The sequence below is a fragment of the Bolinopsis microptera genome, chromosome 2, assembly GCF_026151205.1.
Source record: "Bolinopsis microptera isolate Bmic1 chromosome 2, MBARI_Bmic_1.0, whole genome shotgun sequence".
Taxonomy (NCBI): Eukaryota; Metazoa; Ctenophora; class Tentaculata; order Lobata; family Bolinopsidae; genus Bolinopsis; species Bolinopsis microptera.
Window position 1 is genome coordinate 19003927 of NC_087073.1, and position 21042 is coordinate 19024968.

The 21042-nt window shown below is 40.5% G+C and overlaps 4 protein-coding genes across 4 annotated transcripts; 3 read left to right on the top strand and 1 right to left on the bottom strand.

Moving 5' to 3' along the window:
• Positions 1 to 4577: 4577 nt before the first annotated feature.
• On the top strand, positions 4578 to 16239 carry LOC134826552 (uncharacterized). Its single transcript, XM_063838950.1, has 6 exons — positions 4578 to 4687; positions 11095 to 11221; positions 11791 to 12020; positions 12274 to 12419; positions 15286 to 15376; positions 15645 to 16239. The coding sequence occupies exons 3-6, from the start codon at positions 11838 to 11840 to the stop codon at positions 15837 to 15839; spliced, it is 615 nt and encodes a 204-aa protein (XP_063695020.1). The 5' UTR covers positions 4578 to 4687; positions 11095 to 11221; positions 11791 to 11837; the 3' UTR covers positions 15840 to 16239.
• On the bottom strand, positions 12492 to 14577 carry LOC134826551 (uncharacterized). The gene is made up of 5 exons (XM_063838949.1): positions 14398 to 14577; positions 14080 to 14216; positions 13481 to 13690; positions 13226 to 13299; positions 12492 to 13057 (listed from the first exon to the last, which is right to left on the bottom strand). The coding sequence occupies exons 1-5, from the start codon at positions 14467 to 14469 to the stop codon at positions 12786 to 12788; spliced, it is 765 nt and encodes a 254-aa protein (XP_063695019.1). The 5' UTR covers positions 14470 to 14577; the 3' UTR covers positions 12492 to 12785.
• A 964-nt stretch (positions 16240 to 17203) lies between the features above and the next one.
• LOC134811859 (RNA polymerase I-specific transcription initiation factor RRN3-like) lies at positions 17204 to 18933 on the top strand. Its single transcript, XM_063818967.1, has one exon. It carries the CDS (start codon positions 17271 to 17273, stop codon positions 18837 to 18839), a length of 1569 nt encoding a protein of 522 aa, XP_063675037.1. The 5' UTR covers positions 17204 to 17270; the 3' UTR covers positions 18840 to 18933.
• A 132-nt stretch (positions 18934 to 19065) lies between these two features.
• On the top strand, positions 19066 to 20879 carry LOC134811863 (rRNA N6-adenosine-methyltransferase ZCCHC4-like). Its single transcript, XM_063818972.1, has 2 exons — positions 19066 to 20342; positions 20510 to 20879. Exons 1-2 carry the CDS (start codon positions 19090 to 19092, stop codon positions 20745 to 20747), a joined length of 1491 nt encoding a protein of 496 aa, XP_063675042.1. The 5' UTR covers positions 19066 to 19089; the 3' UTR covers positions 20748 to 20879.
• The last annotated feature ends 163 nt before the right edge of the window (positions 20880 to 21042 follow it).

The window sequence follows — 21042 nt, forward strand, 5'->3', positions numbered from 1 at the left end:
GCATTTATTACATCGTTTGATGTAAAAGTGATCATATACCTTGCAGCGGTACAGTCTTATTGATAGGAAATTGTCACGATTTTCTATCAACTTCCGTATGGCATTGCTCACTCTAACAGAAGCTTGGAACAGTGGTTTCTCTGTTTGATGATTTCTTTGTTTGCGCACTGAGAGTACAGAGAATGTCTCACCAGAATCAATGAGGGACTTGATGTCAGGGTAAAGTTTCATAATGGTTTCAAAGAGATCATCAGGTGTGATTTCATCTCTAATCCCTGAGATGGATATCGTAGGCAATTTGTTTATAGGTTGCTTGAGAGCAGAATGGGGAAATTTTTTGGAGATAGAATTAACTAGCTTTGTTCGATCAGCTTGACTAGATGTAGTGATAACTGTCTCACCTTTCTTGTTTTCGAAGGTATTATCTACAAAAATGTTATTTTCTGTGATAATAGTTTTTAGGTCAGATAATGGAACTTTTTCTCCTGCATCAGAGACTATTACTGAAGCTGGGTGTCTCAGTTTTTCTACTCTGTTGCTGTCACACCAGGGATTTTCAATGACGCTACTGTGGACGCCATGTTCAGGGATACTATTAACTGGAGGGAGGGTCGGTGATGTAGAACTGTTTTCTGCTGCCATACTTAACCCATGAAAAGTGGCAGGATTTAACAAGAGATTTTTTATGGTGACTATGTCAGCATCTAGTTTTGACATTTTGGTTTCAAGGGTGTGCACATGGGTTTTTAAATCAGCAGCGTTTCTCAGGTTTTCTAATGTAACACAAGAGTCACAATGGAAGAGGAAATTTCCAAAACGTTTACTTTTCTGTTTTGATTCAGTGTTAGCATTGAAAGATTTCAGTAAGGACGGAGAGCATACATTATCAGTAAAGTTAACACGTCTATTGTCCTTCATTTCATAACAAGTAGCGTGAAAATTGCTCTTACATTCATAACAGGGGGGGGGGGTGTCACGTCCGTCTATGTCCGCTTGTCTCATAGAATCCAAAAAGGACAGGACATAGGCGGACATAGGCGGACATAGACGGACATAGGCGGACATAGGCGGACATAGGCGGACATTAATGGACACCTAAATGCTAAATAAAATGTTCAATTTTTGCTGTTATAGGGGGATCATGTTTTTGTCCGTTCGGTACCTCTATATTTTCAAAACGGACAAAAAATAGAGCGGACAAAAACGGACAAAAATGGACAAAAACGGACAAAAATGGAAATAACATTTAGATGCTTCTTCCTCCTACTCTTCCTCCTCCTCCCCCTGGGTCTTCCTGATCTTCCTCAGTCCTCTTCCTCCTCCCCTCCTCAGTCCTCCTCCTACTCCTCCTCCTCGTCCTCAGTCCTCCTCATCAGTCCTCAACAGTCCTCCTCCTCCCCAGTCCTCCTCCTCCTCCTGAGTCCTCCTCCTGGGTCCTCCTCCTGGGTCCTCCTCCTACTCTTCATTCTCCTCCTCTTCCTCCTCAGTCCTCAGTCCTCCTCCTCCCCAGTCCTCTCCCAGTCCTCTCCCAGTCCCCCTCCTTCTTCTCCTCCTATTCAGTTCTCCTCCTCCTCCTCCTCAGTTCTCCTCAGTCCTCCTCCTGAGTCCTCCTCCTCTTCCTTCTGAGTCCTCCTCCTGAGTCCTCCTCCTCCTCCCTCTCAGTCATCCTCCTCAGTCATCCTCCTCAGCCATCCTCCCCAGCCATCCTCCTCAGCCATCCTCCTCAGTACTCCTCAGTCCTCCTCAGTCTTCCTCCTCGTCCTCAGTCCTCCTCATCAGTCCTCAACAGTTCTCCTCCTCCCCAGTCCTCCTCCTCCTCCTGGGGCCTTTTCCTGGGTCCTCCTCCTGGGTCCTTCTCCTCCTGGGTCCTCCTCCTCCTGGGTCATCCTTCTCCTCCTCCTCCTCAGTCCTCTTCCTCCTCTTCCTCCTCCTCCTCCCTCTCAGTCATCCTCCTCAGCCATCCTCCTCAGTCCTCCTCCTTCTCAGTCCTCCTCAGTCCTCCTCCTGAGTCCTCCTCCTCCTCAGTCATCCTCCTCAGTTCTCCTCCTCCTCCTCCTAGGTCCTCCTTCTGGGTCCTCCTCCTCCTAGGTCCTCCTTCTGGGTCCTCCTCCTCCTCCTCCTCCTCCTCCCTCTCAGTCATCCTCCTCAGTCATCCTCCTCAGTCATCCTCCTCAGCCATCCTTCTCAGCCATCTTTCTCAGCCATCCTCCTCAGTACTCTTCAGTACTCTTCAGTACTCTTCAGTCCTTGAAATGTTTGTCCGCTAATGTCCACCAATGTCCGCTAATGTCCACCAATGTCCATCCAAGTCCGCCAATGTCCGTCCGGGTCCGCCAATGTCCGTCCGAGTCCGCCAATGTCCGTCCGAGTTCTCCAATGTCCGTCCGAGTCCGCCAATGTCCGTCCGTGTCCGCTAATGTCCCCTCCTACTCCTCAGTCCTCAGTCCTCCTCATCAGTCCTCAACAGTCCTCCTCCTCCTGGGTCCTCCTCCTCCTCCTGAGTCCTCCTCCTGGGTCCTCCTCCTGGGTCCTCCTCCTCCTCTTCATCCTCCTCCTCTCCTCCTCAGTCCTCAGTCCTCCTCCTCATCCTTCTCCTCAGTCCTCCATCCTCCTCCTCCTATTCAGTCCTCCTCCTCCTCCTCCTCCTTCTCAGTCCTCCTCCTCCTCCTCCTCCTCTTCCCTCTCAGTCATCCTCCTCAGCCATCCTCCTCAGTCCTCCTCAGTCCTCCTCAGTCCTCCTCCTCAGTCCTCCTCCTCCTGGGTCCTCCTCCTCCTCTTCATCCTCCTCCTCTTCCTCCTGGGTCCTCAGTCCTCCTCCTGGGTCCTCCTCCTCATCCTTCTCATCAGTCCTCCTCCTCCCCAGTCCTCTCCCAGTCCCCCTCCTTCTCCTCCTCCTATTCAGTCCTCCTCCTCCTCCTCCTCCTCAGTTCTCCTCAGTCCTCCTTCTCATTTCTCCTAAGTCCTCCTCCTGAGTCCTCCTCCTCTTCCTTCTGAGTCCTCCTCCTGAGTCCTCCTCCTCCTCCCTCTCAGTCATCCTCCTAAGTCATCCTCCTCAGCCATCCTCCCCAGCCATCCTCCTCAGCCATCCTCCTCAGTACTCCTCAGTCCTCCTCAGTCCTCCTCCTTCTCAGTCATCGTCAGTCCTCCTCGTCAGTCCTCCTCAGTCCTCCTCCTCCTCCTGGGTCCTCCTCCTCCTCCTCCTCCTGGGTCCTCCTGGGTCTTCCTGATCCTCCCCAGTCCTCTTCCTCCTCCCCTCCTCAGTCCTCCTCCTACTCTTCCTCCTCGTCCTCAGTCCTCCTCATCAGTCCTCAACAGTTCTCCTCCTCCCCAGTCCTCCTCCTCCTCCTGGGGCCTTTTCCTGGGTCCTCCTCCTGGGTCCTTCTCCTCCTGGGTCCTCCTCCTCCTGGGTCATCCTTCTCCTCCTCCTCCTCAGTCCTCTTCCTCCTCTTCCTCCTCCTCCCTCTCAGTCATCCTCCTCAGCCATCCTCCTCAGCCATCCTCCTCAGTCCTCCTCCTTCTCAGTCCTCCTCAGTCCTCCTCCTGAGTCCTCCTCCTCCTCAGTCATCCTCCTCAGTTCTCCTCCTCCTCCTCCTAGGTCCTCCTTCTGGGTCCTCCTCCTCCTAGGTCCTCCTTATGGGTCCTCCTCCTCCTCCTCCTCCTCCCTCTAAGTCATCCTCCTCAGTCATCCTCCTCAGTCATCCTCCTCAGCCATCCTCCTCAGCCATCCTCCTCAGCCATCCTCCTCAGTACTCTTCAGTACTCTTCAGTACTGTTCAGTCCTCAAAATGTTTGTCCGCTAATGTCCACAAATGTCCGCTAATGTCCACCAATGTCCATTCAAGTCCGCCAATGTCCGTCCGGGTCCGCCAATGTCCGTCCGAGTCCGCCAATGTCCGTCCGAGTCCGCCAATGTCCGTCCGAGTCCGCCAATGTCCGTCCGAGTCCGCCAATGTCCGTCCGAGTCCGCCAATGTCCGTCCGTGTCCGCTAATGTCCCAAAAAACACGTCTGTTGTCTCATAGAATCCAAAAAGGACAGGACATAGGCGGACATAGACGGACATGACACCCCCCCCCCATAACAACATAACACTTCTCCTTTAGTATCGGACGAGCAGTTTCTGCAGATTCCATCAGCAGCTAACATACGTAGATCGTTCACAACAATACAAGGGGGCTGGGGGCTGGCACTATCATCATTGTCATTATCATTACCATTGTTGTCATGTTGCCCCTGTAAGACATTATTTGAGGAGTCCAGCCCCCCTGAGCTTTGATCGGAGTCTACCATTCTTTTGGGAAGATGGAGACAGATGAAAAATCTTGTAAGATATGTAACTCAGGAGTTTCGGGGTCCTCAAATTATTTGTTATATAGTAGTGTTGAAAGTATTAAAATACTGGTTTAATTTAGTTTAACATCAAAATAATATCAATGTAATTTTGCAATTATTTCATTGTTAATTTCTTGTTTCATTGAATTTGCATAACGATTGAAATATAACGCTTGATTCTCATATGTGTAGGAATTGATTGAATTTTCAAATAAAATTATATTATAACTCTTCTCTTATAGGTTATGACCTTTTCTGATATAAGTTTGGTTCAGCCGAAAGAAAACCTTGAAAATATTCTTGGATCAAACAGTCAGCGATATTGGAAAACCACCAGACTGTGGTATAAAAATCAGGTACTAGACTGAACAGACTTTCGGAATAATGTTGTTGTTGTTGTAAAGACCCGTATAGAGCCACCTCTAAGGGCTTTGAGACAGTTTATTAAATATAATAATCAATAATATCGAAAGTCGTTTCAAAATATTTTCAAACTCAAAGTTGAAATCACACTCACACTAAAAAGATCAATTATTTTGTCAAATAGTAAAAATTTTAAAGAAAACTCTCGACACATTACAGTACGTGAGCATGATTAGCATGCCTTTCGTTTTATTTGTACCACTTAAGTCCCAGAACTTTTTATTTCTTAATTCTGCTTGCTATAGTTTGTTATAATATACGGCTATTCTAATTTCTAGAAATTTTCAAGCGTGACAATGAAAATTTTATCGCGAGAATTATCTTTAAGATTTTGTGCATTAAAAAGCCGCGCGGAGTGGGGTAAGGCTTGCTGTTATCAGCGCTTTGGCAGTGAAAAATATGCTGAGATATGTCAGACCATTAAGCGAACGTTGTTTATTACTGCTCGTTTATTGTGTGTTTGCTGTCGTCCTATGTTATGTTATGTTATGATATGATGTCATGATTTAGCGATTATTGGTCGCTGTATTACTCAATCATCCCTCATCTATTGGACTTCCTCAAACCAGGTACGTTGTGTAGCAGAAATGCTGGCCAGCTGTCCTCTGAGTTAGCTAGTGTTGACTGTTGCTCAAGAAGCACGCGTTTTGCGTTCGATTTGTAAATATTTATTGAAAATAAGCTAGGTAGGGACGTGATGTTCTTGTTGGTGTCTGTTAGAGCTAGTAAAGGTCCTTTAAAAAAGATGGATGCTTTGAAACATTGGTTATTGTACGTATCTAGCCATTCGCTACTGTTCTCATGATTTGAACCATGCGTGGGTATGTTATCTGGAAACAAGTTTCTAATTGATACAGGTACTGTGTTAGGAAAGTGCTTCATGCGGTGCATAAATGTAAGCGCATTCTTTACGATGATGCCGTGTATTGTCAAAATCTCAAATTTGCAGAATGCTTCTCTGGTGTGAGCTGGCAATTTGCCGTCTTTGTAAAAGTAATTTACATATCCTGGCATAACCATCCGCATTCCTTGCTTCTGTCTACGGAATAATGTCTCAATGTGACATTTTGCCGCGAATACCCAGGCTAACGAGCAGTAGTTAACATGTGCCTCAATAAAACTATGGTAGAGTTGTAGTCGCACTTTTAGGGGCAGATGTCGTTTTAATTTGAACATGATGCCTATGCACCTACTCATTTTTAATCTTACCGCTGTGATATGTTTACACCATGTTAGTTTCTCATCAATTATAACACCCAGAAACCGTGCCTCAGTAACCCGTTCAATGTTTGTTCCAGATATGTTGAGACTTATTTTGGAATAATCTACTTTACGGTTACTGAAGACCATATAGTGAAACAAATTTTTTTAGTGAAACAAATTTAAAATTTTATCCTTTATTTTACAATCATACTATAATAATATTTATAAGCCTCCGTTTTGAAAGTTTTAAATTTTAATACATTCACATTTCTATTTAAAATTCAATTTTATGTACAAGTCAATAACTGGCCGCCAAAGCCGCGCATTCTTGAAAACAGGATTAACTTGATTATAGTTGTACGACTATGTAAATTTAAAACTATCCGTGGTTTTTTCTTTAAAATAAATAAGTTATAATTTTACCTAAGTCCAAAGCCAGCTTTGAAAAATTTACTAATAAATCATAAAATATCGTCAACTTTAAATATTTACAATGCAACAATTCATTAATCTGTAAACACGCGTACTCCAGCCCCTAAACGCATAAATTGTTATGCGGCGCACGTATTATTTAATACTGTTTGCTTTCTAATAAATATTGTGCCAATGTGTACGTCTAAATTGTAAACGTTCATGTTTTGTGTAAAGTGAATCCAATTGGGACTAGTGACAAGGATAAGGACCCAAGTGCCTGTACGGCTTTTCCGGACCCCTGTGGACCACTACTCTTGAAATCACTCTACAACATTGAACATCTATATCTACTACGTCATTTGGCAATTATTGTCATTAATCTAACTTTCTAATTAATTGCCGAGGGGGAAGAGTAAACGCTTCACATTAAGCGTTATAGTGGGTCTTCTTCAGGTTTAAAGAAAGCCTGTTGCTACTTACCTAATTCACTAGAAGTGTTGCAATCATAGAGAGCTTACTTTGAATTTCTTCCTCGTTATGGCCCGTGACTATGATGTTTGCATCATCGGCGTAAAGTATGAACTTGGCCAGGTCTGAGATTCCGGGGAGGTCGTTTATATAGATGACGAAGAGTAGGGGGCCCAGAATAGAGCCTTGAGGAATACCATAATTGATCGTCTTGGGACTGGAATCAACCCCGTTGACTGTGACGAACTGATGACGATCGTGAAGATAGGAGTCGAACCAGCTTAGTGCTATACCTCTAAATCCGTTGTGTTCCAGTTTTTTAAGCAAAATTTTATGTTCAAGTAGGTCGACAGCTTTGGAGTAGTCTAACAGTAGGAGCACTGCAATTTGTTTCCTGCCAAGGTAATGAAGGATAGAGTTCTGTGCATTAAGAATAGCATGCTCGCATGACATCCCCGGTCTAAAGCCGTATTGGCTTTCGAACAGAGAGCCGTTTTTATCAAGAAATTCAATGACTCTAGTGTGCATTAACTTTTCGTAAATTTTTGAGAATGAGCTAAGAAGAGATATGGGTCTATAGTTAGTGACATCTGTCTTACTACCTCCCTTGTGGATAGGGATTACGCGTGCAGTTTTAAGAGCAGTTGGAAATATGCCCTGTGTAAATGATGAGTTTATGATAGTAGAAATCACACCGGTGAACTTGCTATCATGGTTTGCGACTTTCATCGGCCCAATTTTGGTATCCAGTGTTGACTTATTCTTAAATTTTAGAATCACCTCACTCACCTCAGTTGGTGTTACCGGCCTAAGATACATCGAATTCGATGTTGGGTTCCTAAGATATCTACTAAAACCCCCAGGATCAAAAGTTTGTCTAGCACTGATCTGTGCTTTAATGTTTGAAGCTATATTTGAAGATTTGAGAAGTAGTTGTTAAATTTTGCTGCAACATCGGTGCCATTGCTGATAATAGATCCGTCGTCGCCTTTCAGTTTTATAGAATTTTTTTCTTTCAACTTCCTGTTCAACAGCGTGTTAATCATTTGCCATTGCTTTTTAGAGTTCTCACAATGCTCGTCAAAAAATTTCTTATAATATTTTGCTTTAGCTAAGTCAATGTGCTTGTTGCAGAATTTTTCAATTTTTTCATACGCTTCATCACCCTTCATCATTGGCCTTGGTTGAAATTTTTAGGTGGTGGAGCTCATGCCTTCGCGCACACGCATCCTCTAGCCAGGGAAGAATCCAAGGTTTTGGATCTCTTCGTTCATTTTTACGCCGCGGCCTGGATTTGTTCAAGGGGTATGCCTCATCATAATGTTTGGTGTAAATCTCACAAAATTTTTCGTACTGTACTTCACAATTTTCGTGTAAACTCACTTCACTCCAGTCCTCACTTTCGATCAAACTTTGAAATTTAGCATTGTTAGCTTCGCCAAATCTCCGTGCCTGTTTCATACTTGGTTTTTTACTTGTAACCCTCCCGCATGGCCCCTCTCTGTCCCCAAGTAGAAGCGTAGTAAGGGTGGCTAGGTGGTCTGATACGTGTAGAGTAAGCACCTGACAACTTGCCGTGTTCTTGATGTCATTAGAATACACGTGGTCTATGAGTGTTGCACTGTGGTCTATAATTCTGGTGGGCCTTGAAATCATTTGAACGAAACCGTAGTTTTCAAAAGTTGCAACAAGGTTCTGACTGTGCACGTCCTTATCGTATTTTATAAGATCAATATTGAAGTCACCCGTGAATAAAATGTGTTTACGTGAGTGCCTGTCTAGGCTTCTAAGTACATTATCTAGCAGTTTCATGAACTTATCAACATTACGCAATGGTGAGCGGTAAACATTGATTAGTAGCTTGGTCTTGTTAAAACCTTTGCAGTTGTGGATTTTTATAAATTGGAATTCACCACTTGTTTCTTCCTCACAGCTGAAGTTTGGCCTGTACTGTTCTATTTGCTCCTCTGTACATACCTGTCTATTTACGTATAACACCAGTCCACCCCCACGGCCAGATGCACGTGCTGGTTCCTGTATTATCGGCTCATGAAATCCCTCTAGAAGTATGTCATTAATACCGTTAGGTAGCTTACTTAGAGCGCAGTTTGTTTCATTGAAACTCAGTATATCGTAATTTAGATACGTGTGAATTTCTTCACGGAAATGAGTTATGTTTTTGTGTAAAGATCGTACGTTTAATGAGAATACCTTTAGTTCATTGGTTTTTGATGGTGAGATATGGACTTGTTGAATGTACTCACATCTTGTTAGCATTTCACTAAGATCTTTCCAATACATGGAGTCGTGCTCAAGTTCCTCTATTTGGTTACCAATTGAATTTATGAGGCTGGATTTATTGTAAGGGTTGTAAGTGTGCCGGATTGAGGAGGAGTTATAATCATCATTTAGATCTATACTGCTAGTGCTGTAACCAGGTATGTTTTCTACGCAGCATTTGACGCATCCTAGCTCATATCTATAACACTTCTTGTGTACTGCTAGTTCACACCAATCACACTCTCTCACATTTCTTGAAGAGTAAGACCAGCCCAGACAACTGTGACATTGCTGCTTGTATTTTTTTGAAGTATTGTGCGAATCTAAGATACATTCATCGCAGGCTCTTATTGGCAAAATACTACTAAGGCATTCGTAGCAGGTCCAATAAGTTTTAGCAAGTTCATCGGCTTCTAATTTAGTTAACTTTTCACATTTGTAATGTTTCAATCGTTCGCACAGTGCACAGTAAAGATGAGGGTGGTTCTTTGGGACCCGTTTTTCACATTTGTCACAGTGGTTTGGCCTGATCTGGTCTACATAACTCGCACATGGTTTCATAGATGAACAATAAGTAAAAGTAAAAGTAAAAGTAAAAATAAAATGATATGATGTATAGTATTAATATAGCACGTAATCCTATCAGGACTGTTTAGCGAGGACTGCTCAGCCCTGTTTGTAAATCAGCCCGTGATTTCCTAGTTTCCTGTACCTATACCTTAATACCTCCTGCAGTTAATTACCTCCTGCTGTTCTAACTGTTCTGTTCTTAACTATGAGAAAACTTTACTTTTACTTCGAAATTATGTAAACACTGTACAGGGTGGGGCGACCGCTAATCTAATGTTAGTCTAATGTTAGTCGTCTACTGTCAGTTGTGTTAGTCGTCTACTGTCAGTTGTGTAATGTACAATGTGTAGTGTGTAATGTACAATGTATAAAGAAGAACGCAGCTGTGTGGCGAGGTTTTAAGTTTTTAAGTTTAAGTTTTTAAGTTTAAAGTTTTTTAAGTTTAATCAAGGACTGTATAACGAAAAATTGAGCTAAGATAAGATAAGATAAGCGATTTTATCGATGTTTATTTTTCCAAAATGAAGATGAGAATTAGTTGCTTAGATTTGGTAATTCTTTTGTTTCGTTGCGAGATTGTGGCAAGCATAGAATTAAGTTCTGGGATTAAAAGTGGTATGTTGTTCAGAATAAAATTTAGCTCATATCTCATGGTATGTTATTCAGAATGATGTTTAGCTCATATCTCATAGTACATGATAATATCTTGTTACAACACTCATTTGCAGTAAAACTCTTCAACTATACTAATAAATTGACGGTGTAGTGGCAATGGTCCTTGTCTAAAGCCGAGTGCTAGCAGTATGCAGTGTACCCAGCAGTCAGTCATTGCTGATTTCCCCGCGTGGTTCAGGTGTAAGCCGTCACGTGACAGGTGAGGAAGTCCGAAACATATGTTCTCAAAGAGTTTGAAATTTGGAGTTCTGAGTGACAGTTTGAGAAGTAATTCATTGAGATAGTTAATGCGTCTGTTCATGTTGTTGTAAGGATCAGCGGACATGGATGTGATGCAGTCAAAGAGGAATTGTGTAAGTACATGATAGGCGGATGCTTAATAGTTGGCAGTCAGTTCAAGTGCATATCATAAGAAATTTGTACCTTTAAAGCTCTGCTGAAAAGGATCCAGTTCAGTGCTTTTTAAGAAGTAACATGGACCATGGTAGTAGGATTTGGCATCATATCAACACTTTGAAAGCTAGGACAATTATACACATCTAGGATCTTATATCAAAATGATATGGCATTTCATATTATTCCATAGCTTTTCTATTGTTAGTAAAAAAGTAAAAAAGTTTTTTTTTTAAGTGAATAAAAATTTACCTATTTTAATGGCATCACATGTAGTTCGATAAAACAAGTAAATTTATATTTTAGCCAATTTTCGGACAACCCCTCATCCTTTCAGATAAGCAAAGATGAGTTCAATAAGATAGCCAAAGAGCTGCTAGGTGATACAAATATTCATGTCCACAATGAGTTTGTATTGGCTTTGTTGTTAAAATGTCAGCAGACCCATCGTGGGTTTAAAAGAGGTATGATAATTTAATTTAAAATCATGTTTACGTATATCCATTTATCCTTTTCGAAATGAAATTAAAAAAAAAAAACTTCTAAATATCATATAACTTGGATCGCTAGGAACAATTACTGTTTGAATTTTGAAAAATTGAAATGCATTTAGGTACTGTATAGTGTATCAATGTATCATCAAACTATTTCTTTTCGGTTGCCTGAATTCAACAATGAACATTTATTTGCTTAGTGGCTCAGTTGGTAAATCGGCCTGGCATTTCACGAGGTACCAGGTTCGATTCCCCGCTCTGTCTCTAGCCATGGGGTGAGCGTCGTCTATGCTCAGCTAAGGATCCTGAGTGCTCGAGAAATCGGGTGTGAGGGTTAAATGGGGAGCTGTCCATTGCATTGAAGTCTCAGGCGAAGAAAGTATGGTACACACTACCTTAACCGTCACCAGCCTAATGTATAATTGAATCCTTCGGTTTCCTGTAATTGGCTGGTAACACCCGTGTAATTAATATTGCTGTTGGAATGTAAGTGTTAGATTTTTTTTAATGAGTCCTACCATTTCATTTAACTTTAACAGGTATACCACTCAACATTAACGGTTCCTGTGTTGAGAATCAGGGACACATGTTGGTGAGAAAGAGAGCACTTGAGGCTCGAGCTTTGCCTGGCAGGGCTGGTCTGGCGGTTCAAGACAGAGTTTTACCAGACGAAGACACCATAACCAGCAGATGTCTTACAGGGGCCTGGGAACATGACCTAGATGTCGTCAGCATGGATGTTGTGCCTCTGATAAAGAGCGCTCTTCAAGTTAGTTTATTCTAGATAATTTCATATCTTAGTGACTAATAAAACAGCTTAGTTACTAATAACTTAGTTAGTACTATCTACTCTTCAAGTTTTTTTGTTGTTGTTGATAATTTCATAACTTGTTAACTAATATAATAGCTCTTAGGTTTATAATTATTTTGACTTTCACAGTCAATACGTAAACTTATTGTTAATGACAATTGATTGCATACATTACAAACTCGATTCTTAGATTTAATCTTTTCAATCACAGATGTATATGCAGAAGATACTGACGGATTGCACAAAGGTATGCAAAGCATATCACATGGACGAGCACAACATTCCTTTTGGATTCAACCAGCCACATCCGACTGATAGTGTTGAGCAACTACCCAGTTTAATTGTACTTAGTAAACGGTTAGTTACATTTTTGCTAATATTTTATCGTTCTTTTTTAACTTTTGATAATTCAAGGTCGTTATTTGAAGAAAAAAAAAAGAATACTATTTCTACAGTAAACAATAGTGAATCATTATTTTTAATAAAGATCTTCAGCAATCGTCCAATCGACTTGAATATTAAAACCTCTTTTCTGAAATTAATGGCTACAGTATAATTATGTTCGTCTAAAAGATAGATAATAGTAACTTGTAAGGAAACATATAATAAGAGTCATATTGTTGTGAAAAATATTAGCATTAAATATTAAAATAGTCTAAATTGCCTTCTTGTGAAGCTCAATTGCTCGTCGTTACAGCATTTTATCATTCTTGCAAACTGTCTCTAGCAAGTAAAGCCAACAGCAACCCACTCAATATTCCATGAATATTCATTAGCCCGGCCACGCCGATCAGCGCTCGGAGTTTTAATGTATATCCGAAATGAGGTGGGTGTGCTACTGTAGATTTCTGAGCTGCCAGTAGTGTCCCAGTGAGCAGTTGTTCCGTCAAGGGATGTTGTGATTGTGGGAATGCTGACGAAACCACACCCGCTCATATCCACATCTGTATAGATTCCAGTTGAGCTGAAGTTGACCCAATTCGTTGTCTTCTTACCTGGTTAAAAATATAATAAATTTGTTCATCAGATCATGCAGTAAATTGCTTCTCAGACGATCTCCTAATTTTACATAGCTTTTGCCGTACACTGCAACTGCTACTTTTTTGTTCCAATTCGTACCTCATGATCTATCAAATAGCTAAATATTCACATGATATCTTTACCTGTTGTTCCTGCGCATACTTTAGCACACCTCTGATCTTTCACTCCATCCTCAGCACTTACAATTGTAACCTCCCTAAAAATAATATATTTCAATATATCAGTCGTCAATACATCTGCATTTTTGCAGAACTCTCCTAGCATGAATTAAATTAGATTCAATTGATTAAAGCACGTGTTATTCCTTATATATAAACTCCATTCGTTCACAGTGGTATACTGTCACAACCTATATCTTGGGCTCTAAGGCAACATACCTTGACATCAGAGATAGATCCTCTTTGACTTCTTCAATAGCAGCATCAGTTGAGGTGAAATGTTCTGTAACTGCCCGTACATCATCAGCCAATGCTGTCAGTGTTGAGTTCTGTTCTGTTTCCACATTATCGATCTTATTCCTCAGCTCAGTAATGGCTTCCGAGTGCGACTTCTTCAAAACCTCGATCTCCGTTTTACGTTCAGCTACACTGCAATATGAGTAGGGATAAAAACATAGTTATCATTTTTGTTGTTGTTGATAATATTGCAACTTAGTCGTTATTAAAGCTTTACAAACCAACATTGTGCATATAAAATAATTCATGATAGTGTATTAAAGTATTAGACTGTTAGCTCGCTTCATAAGCATGTCATCTTCGTTCCAAAACTTTTTATGTCCTAGCATACACTCCTTGATAGTTATCTTGATCTAGTAGTAGTATCTTTGTTTCACACAATAGAGCATAAGTTTTGTGGTTTATCCACTGGGCTTAGAGTTTGTGTTTAAGCTACCAAATTTTATTATTATTTATTATTATAAATACCTGAATACATGATTAAATGATAAAACTACGTATTGCCAAGATGTTCTACTTACGATAGCATGACTTGAACGATTTTGTTGGTAAGTTGGGTGACGAGGTCGTTCAGAGACACAATGTTTTGTATAGACACAACCAGCAAATCTTGTAGCTCCTCGGCCTCTTTTGGCGGCCTCGCACGGTTCAACAGTTCCTGGGGAGATGTATTATACCACTTGTTATACCTTTAAATAGGCAGTTAACAAATTAGAGCATCCAAAGATGGCCTGTAAAATTCTGGATGCATGGATTTTGTAGCATTTATTTAACACTATTTACGGGGAATAATGACTTAAATTAATGTCGCATTGGCTGCAGTGAAGGCAATCACAGACCTCATCATGCTCTTCAGTTGTGGCCATATTAATCACCAAAGCAAATGCAAAAACCACGATCAGGCGCAACATAACTGTACTTGAGGAAAAGTTTATACTTCACAAAACAGTGTCAATCAGATTGGCTCTAGCAACAAAATTGCTACCGTCAACAAGTGCTCGTTCTTATATAGCATCTTGTTGGCACTTGTTAAGACAGATTCTCCTCTTCTCAGGCTGATAAGGTTGAGAGGTCATCCCCCTTCATTACTATGGGATCGCCTACTCGATGAAGTGCAGTGAAATAGAACATTCGACCATAAGATTTATCAAAACATTATGTGGTTATCATCCAACTTTTTCAAAGTATAGATAAGTTAAGTGTCTTGGATTCTGTCTAAAATTGAGTAGGGTGATGAAAAGTGAAGCTCCGAATAAATTAGATAATAAAATTGTGGTGAGAACGTTATTTATATCTTCTTATCAGATACTAGGAACCATCAGTTTGGCACGACTACCTTGCTGTCATTACATTTATAAACTTTATTGTTGGTTCAACGGATATCAAGCCTGATAACTGAACATGTGCAGGAACACACTTAATTGTCAGAAGATTGTTTGATGTGTAAACGAAACTTTAAATCCGTGATCAATGTAAAATAACATTCATCACGGAGCACGTAAAACATTGTAACCAAATCCCCAAAACTACAGCTGACTGTGAAATATACATAGTATTATGAGGAATTTGGGACAAACTCTAAACTGCAAACCCCGATGCGGGACATGGATATAAAGTGGAGGTGTGATCTGGCGTAGATCGGACTTAGTTCCGTCCTAGTAGTAGTAGTAGTAGTAGTATTAGTAGAAGTAGTTATGGGCTCCAAGTTAAATTATAAATGTATCCAGGAACTCCGAAAGAACGTACAAGATGGCAGATTGTATATGTGAGGAGAGGAATCTCAGCAAAACTAACATCACCATTCCACATTTAATTCAGGTGAGCTTCTATTTAACTGTATATAAATAGTGAATAGTGATGTTAGTAGTAACGATATTAAAGTCATGTATAATTATTTTTAACCATCTCAGCTTTTCTTATCTAGTCACACCGCACACGTACGCATATAACAACATGGTTACAAATTTCATTTCTTGTCAAATTTTATTTAAAACGTAGATCTTCAACAATACCATACACGATCGACGATGGTATTCGATATTTGGAAATTTTATTTAATGATTAATTAAGGAGCCACATGTCTCAGGTATTGCACAAGTTAAAATCTAAGAAGATAGGACTGATGAATATAGAGAGAGCGCAGTGTCTCCAGACGACCAAACAGCGGAGTCCTCACACAAAGCTTGTCAGCTCTACACTCAACAAGATATTCGACAAGGGCACCACCCTCAGCGACACTTCCGACTTGACTATCAAATATAAATCTACTGGTGTTTCTTGAACAAGTTTTAAATAAAGTTTTCACCATTTAAACAACTGGGAGAATAACAACTGTAATATTTCACCGCTGATGATACCAGCTGAAGGCAGCTGATATAAGAATATTTATGAGAATTTTGAGAAGATTTAAAGAATATAGCAGGAGTGTGCTTACTTTTTCTACTTTCGAGCTGGAACATCAAATCATGATCACTGTTAGTGGTCGTCGTGTAACAAAGCTTGTGTTGTGAATTTAAAGTTAGCTTTGACTGTGTTAAACAAGTATTATACTTGTATTATACTGCAAGTTTTATACATGGCACTGTGTGTATTTAGTTCATTCAATAATGTGATCGGTTGTGGTAACAATCGTATATTGCGTATTTGATGTCTGCAAATTAGATGGCTGAGATGAACTTGATTGGTAGTTCAAACTCATGAATATTCAGACAATATTATCCCTTCAGTCATAGGTGCAGATTTCGTTTTGAGGTGAACTTTTAAGTTCCCGAGAAATTTTCTTAAGTTTGCTTTTTTTTTCCTCCTCGGGCACATTCGTAACCTACTGGCCAGGTAAACCTAAACTACATATTATATTGACCGTTATGTACGTCGGTATCTGTTGAGGAGCCAAATCATCTGAAAAGCCCTAAACCTATATTTTGCTCAGGCACGTAGCCAGGATTTTTCTTTGGAGGGGGGGGGGGGGGGGCTGTCGGCAAGCGAAGCTGCAAGCTGTGGCAGGGGTCTGGGGGCGCGGCCCCCAGCGGGGTCCAGGTAAGGGGCGGACCCCATTGGCGAGGGCTAGGGGGGCGCAGCCCCCCGGAAAAATTTTGCGAAATAGGGTGTTTTAAGCTAAATTGAAAGTTTAATGAATTTACAAAAATGTATGGTTTGGCATAATCATTGCCTACAATCCTGACCTGAGTAATTTATCCCTTTGAGACTTTATTTTGGGTTGAAAATTGAGTTTATCGAGAGGAAGTGAAAAATCTCTGGTTCAAATTTGGATTTGAAGCCATGTAACTTACTTTTTTCTGTTGAGGTCAATTCTTTGCGCAGAAAGCGTTCGATTTTAGGGGAAAAATTTATGTTTGCTTTTAATTTTTATGGTGCCGACGGCACCTGAAATCGACGAAATCTGCAGGGGTGCCTTCAGTACTGTAGTCTGTAGCTGAACATTAAACTTCATAGAAAACCGTGAATTCGAATTTTAGCCATATTATTCCGTAATAAATTTCAAACCCAATGTTCATGATATATGCAACTATCAGCAAACAGGTTGAGGTACGATACACATGGTAGTTATTAAGCAAATTGAGTTTCAAGAATCAGCCATTCAAATTAGGGTTCGCGGTAAACCTGTCGGCTCTGTTGATAGCCTCTAACTTTATAAGAGAACACACTTATTATAAGCCTAATATAAAACCTGTTCAGGGTCAGCCAATGAAACATGTCCACGGTGGTCCTCAAGAAACTTACCCTGGCCAACTGTTCACCCGAGGGACTGGCTCAAATAATCAAAGACAAGAAAAAGGTCAAAGATATAAACTACCGTGCCTTTCTCTACCTTCTCAAAACGAGCGGTTCAGCAGATGATAAGAACACGTACCTTGCAATACTGCGGAATCTTACCATGGTGGTAGCTCTGTTTGATAAGGATTGTGAGGACGTGTTTCAAGAGATAACCAGTTTTCAGTGGGAGAAACTAGATGGCAAATTCCGGGGGATCACTAAGCAGTTTTTAATTTCGTTGATCAGTTCTCAGCCTTTCTATACCAATAAGGTTATTGATAGATCTATCAGAAATCTGTCTCTTGTTGACAATGATGAGAAGATAATTATTCATGGTACAAATTTAGAGCTTCTTAAGTTTATCTCTGAAAATATGCCCACTTACATGAAATTCATCCAGCAAAAAGTCTTGTCGAACTTTCCTCACAAATCCAAGCCCTTGCTGGATCATCAGGCTTACATTAATAACATTTTGAAACTGGGTGAACTGATACCCTCCTATTTCAATGATATCATCATGACTATCAACGAAAGATTGATAAAGATTGATGTTGACATATCCCGGTCCCCATTTGCTGTCGAGAAAGATGAACTTTTTTCGTTCGAGGAAAGCCAGAGGTCATCTGATGATGAAATAACGGAAAAACTGGACGTGATTCTGTCACAGTTTTTACAGTACATGAGAGACAACACTTCTGAGGAAAATGTGGGGCGATGGTGCAAGGTCCTACTTCTAGGGTTCGATGCACACATTCTCAAAGCCCACATTCCTCCAAATGTGCCGTTCATTTTATTCTACTTTTTCAACATTCATTCCAGTCTCAAGACGGTGGTGCTCGATTATTTTTGGTCGGTGTTTGCTGATAGAAACCAGCCAGCCATCATACGACAAAGTGGTATTATGTATCTAGCAAGCTTTACAAATCGGTCAGCGTCAGTTGGGAAGGGCGATTTGAAGAAGATAATGCTCTCAACTGCTACCTGGTGCCACACTTACATCTCGAACAATGATGAGATTTCAGTAAAATGTAATCACACAGCTTTCTACGCTGCCTGTCAGTCTCTGTTTTACATGTTTTGTTACCGACACAAAGAAATTTTCTCTTCTTCAGAATACAAAATGTTCCTCGACAAGGTAGATCTACATCTCATAGTTCATTGTAAACTGAATCCCTTAAAACATTGCAATCAGCACATTCTCAGAATGTTCAACAAGCTCACTAATATGTACGAGATTGTAGCGTGTTCCCCTGTTATTGAGAGGAATTCCCGGATGTTGCTTCCCTCAACTCAGTTGATTGGAAATGAGGAGTATCCTTTTAAAAGCTGCTTACTTAATTTAACTTCAAAATTTATTCAGCCATATTTTAGAGATATGGAATGTTCAAATGAATTTCAGTCTGAGTTCAGACAATATAAAATATCCGAGAACTTTGAAGATTGGGATAATGTCATTGGTGAAACTTCTATTGCTATGTCTCCTGATTTTCAGGCAATGTCCTTATAGAATATGCTGGATTTTGTTGACTTCGTATAATTTGATATTTCAACAGTATTTTTGGTGTACATGTAGATACTTAAATGATGATTTTAAAACTAAACGTTTCTATTCGTTTCAAAATAAGATAAAACTACAGTTTACAGTTTACACTGTATAAAATAACGATTTTAATGCTATAATAAGTGATGATTCCTTGTCAGCTTCTTATTTAGGTTTTTTTGCTGCTGATAAAATAAAACTAATATATTGATCAGGTATGCATATAAAAGCAGAACATGGCAGAGAGGGAACTGGGGTGGAAGTAATCCTTCCGACCCCTGCTGACGCACCTCACTGTGTACATGGTCCAGCTTTGCTTTTTGAGCGCTTTGCTCAGGGAGACGATGAACACAAGAAGTTTTTTGCCTGCAGTGCATATAGAAACAGAAAAGACTGCTCACTTTACGTTTTGTTGGATAAGCCTTGGTCCAAAACAAAGCTAGAAGAACGATTGAATATATTCCAAGAAGAGAGAAAGAAAAGGAAGTGGTTCGTGAGCAACACCGAGAGATCAGCCCGAGTTCAGACCATCAGAACGGCAGCTAATATGCAGTTCTGCCAGACTTGCTCTATTTTTGTTGTTGAACCAGACGAGCCTGGGTTGCACACCGATCACACTCTTGAGAGGACCAACTACAAGTCTGTTACAAACCCCTCTACTCTGATGAACGCTCTTACTGCCAACGAAGGAAATGCTCAGTATTTGTTCGCACCTGAAACCACTGACTTCATCACAAAACTGATTACCGAAAAGAAGTTTTCTCATCTGCTTTGTCTGGGGACACCTCGTATCCACGAGATATTTAGTACAGGAAAGAAACCAAAGACCATGCTACTTGATCTAGATGACAGGTTCATTCAGTTCTACCCTCCAACTGTGTTCCAGCACTACAATATGGCCTCTAACTTCTTCTTCGAAGAGGAAGGAGAAAAGTATCTGAGGATGTTTTTGAAAAAGTCGAAGAAAGTGGCGTTGGTGTTGGATCCTCCCTTTGGGGCGCTGGCACGAGTTATCAGTAACAATATAGACCAACTAAAAGCCTTGGTTAAGGAAATAAACCCGGAGGCTGAGATCGTTGTTTACTGGATATTCCCTCATTTCCTTTCGAAGCACATCACAGAAGTACAGCCTACTCTTAAGATGTGCCACTTCATGGTGGAGTATGAGAACCATCCTGTATTCAAGAAAAACAACAGCACCAAATCTCCTGTCAGGATCCACACTGACCAGCCCCTATCTGAGATAACCCTCCCAGATGAGAACTATAAGGAATGCGAGAAGTGCAAGTCTGGGGTACCCAAAGAGGTGATACACTGCACCAAGTGTGGGTGTTGCCCTCCGATAAACAGGACCACTAAGCACTGTGTCAAGTGTGAGAGATGTGTTAGAGATCATTATCTTCACTGTGACGTGTGTGAGGGGTGTCGTCCTAGTGTTCATCACTGTAAATCTCCATCTGTCTGCCACAGGTTAGTATTTATTTGATTATTTTATTATTCATTTCGTTGGTTTGGTGACTCTTATTATACTCTTGTTATAACATGTGAACCACACGTACAAATCGAGTCTGTGGTAGGTTTATGTTTTATTATTGTATAAGTTGTATGACACTATTATTAATATTTTTTTTCGTCAGGTGTCAGCAGCCCGGGCACAAGAGAAGATACTGTCCGTTTGTTACTGGCAAGATTCCAAGTGGAACAGAAAAAACCCCTGCTGCTGTAGTTACTATTCCTGAGGAGAAGAAATCTGATGGAAAATCATATTTTACACTTTCCACTGACGAGGAGAAGAAGAATTTGAGAAAAGAAAGAAAAAGGAAAAATAAAGAGGCAAAGATAACAACAAAGAAGATTAAAGTGGCGGAAGATTGACACGATTGTATCTCCCCTAGTTCACTTTTTAAACATTTTTAAGTCCGTTTTTATATGTCCCGATAGTATTGTCGTGTATTTGGCTTACACGACGTACTTTAATTGACTAAGATTTATGGTGGAGGGGTTTTAGAGATGTGACATGTCCACTGTTTTATTATATAAATATGATTTTAAAAATATTTAGCATTTTTTTTTGCAGCTTCGATTTTCATTAATTTATTAGTTGGTTACGTTACGTATATCATTTTATTCTAACTTATTGCCACGGGTTAAAAGGTGTTTGATTTCATTC

Excerpts from the sequence above, each read along its gene's own strand:
- LOC134811859 (XM_063818967.1), top strand. The coding sequence starts at position 17,271 with ATGTCCACGGTGGTCCTCAAGAAACTTACCCTGGCCAACTGTTCACCC.
- LOC134826552 (XM_063838950.1), top strand. The coding sequence starts at position 11,838 with ATGTTGGTGAGAAAGAGAGCACTTGAGGCTCGAGCTTTGCCTGGCAGG. Across the intron at positions 12,420-15,285 it reads TTAATTGTACTTAGTAAACG|GAACTCCGAAAGAACGTACA; the intron begins GTTAGTTACATT and ends AAATGTATCCAG. Across the intron at positions 15,377-15,644 it reads CCATTCCACATTTAATTCAG|GTATTGCACAAGTTAAAATC; the intron begins GTGAGCTTCTAT and ends CACATGTCTCAG.
- LOC134826551 (XM_063838949.1), bottom strand. The coding sequence starts at position 14,469 with ATGTTGCGCCTGATCGTGGTTTTTGCATTTGCTTTGGTGATTAATATG. Across the intron at positions 13,300-13,480 it reads GATCTATCTCTGATGTCAAG|GGAGGTTACAATTGTAAGTG; the intron begins GTATGTTGCCTT and ends TATTATTTTTAG. Across the intron at positions 13,058-13,225 it reads AGTATGCGCAGGAACAACAG|GTAAGAAGACAACGAATTGG; the intron begins GTAAAGATATCA and ends ATTTTTAACCAG.
- LOC134811863 (XM_063818972.1), top strand. The coding sequence starts at position 19,090 with ATGCATATAAAAGCAGAACATGGCAGAGAGGGAACTGGGGTGGAAGTA. Across the intron at positions 20,343-20,509 it reads TCTCCATCTGTCTGCCACAG|GTGTCAGCAGCCCGGGCACA; the intron begins GTTAGTATTTAT and ends TTTTTTCGTCAG.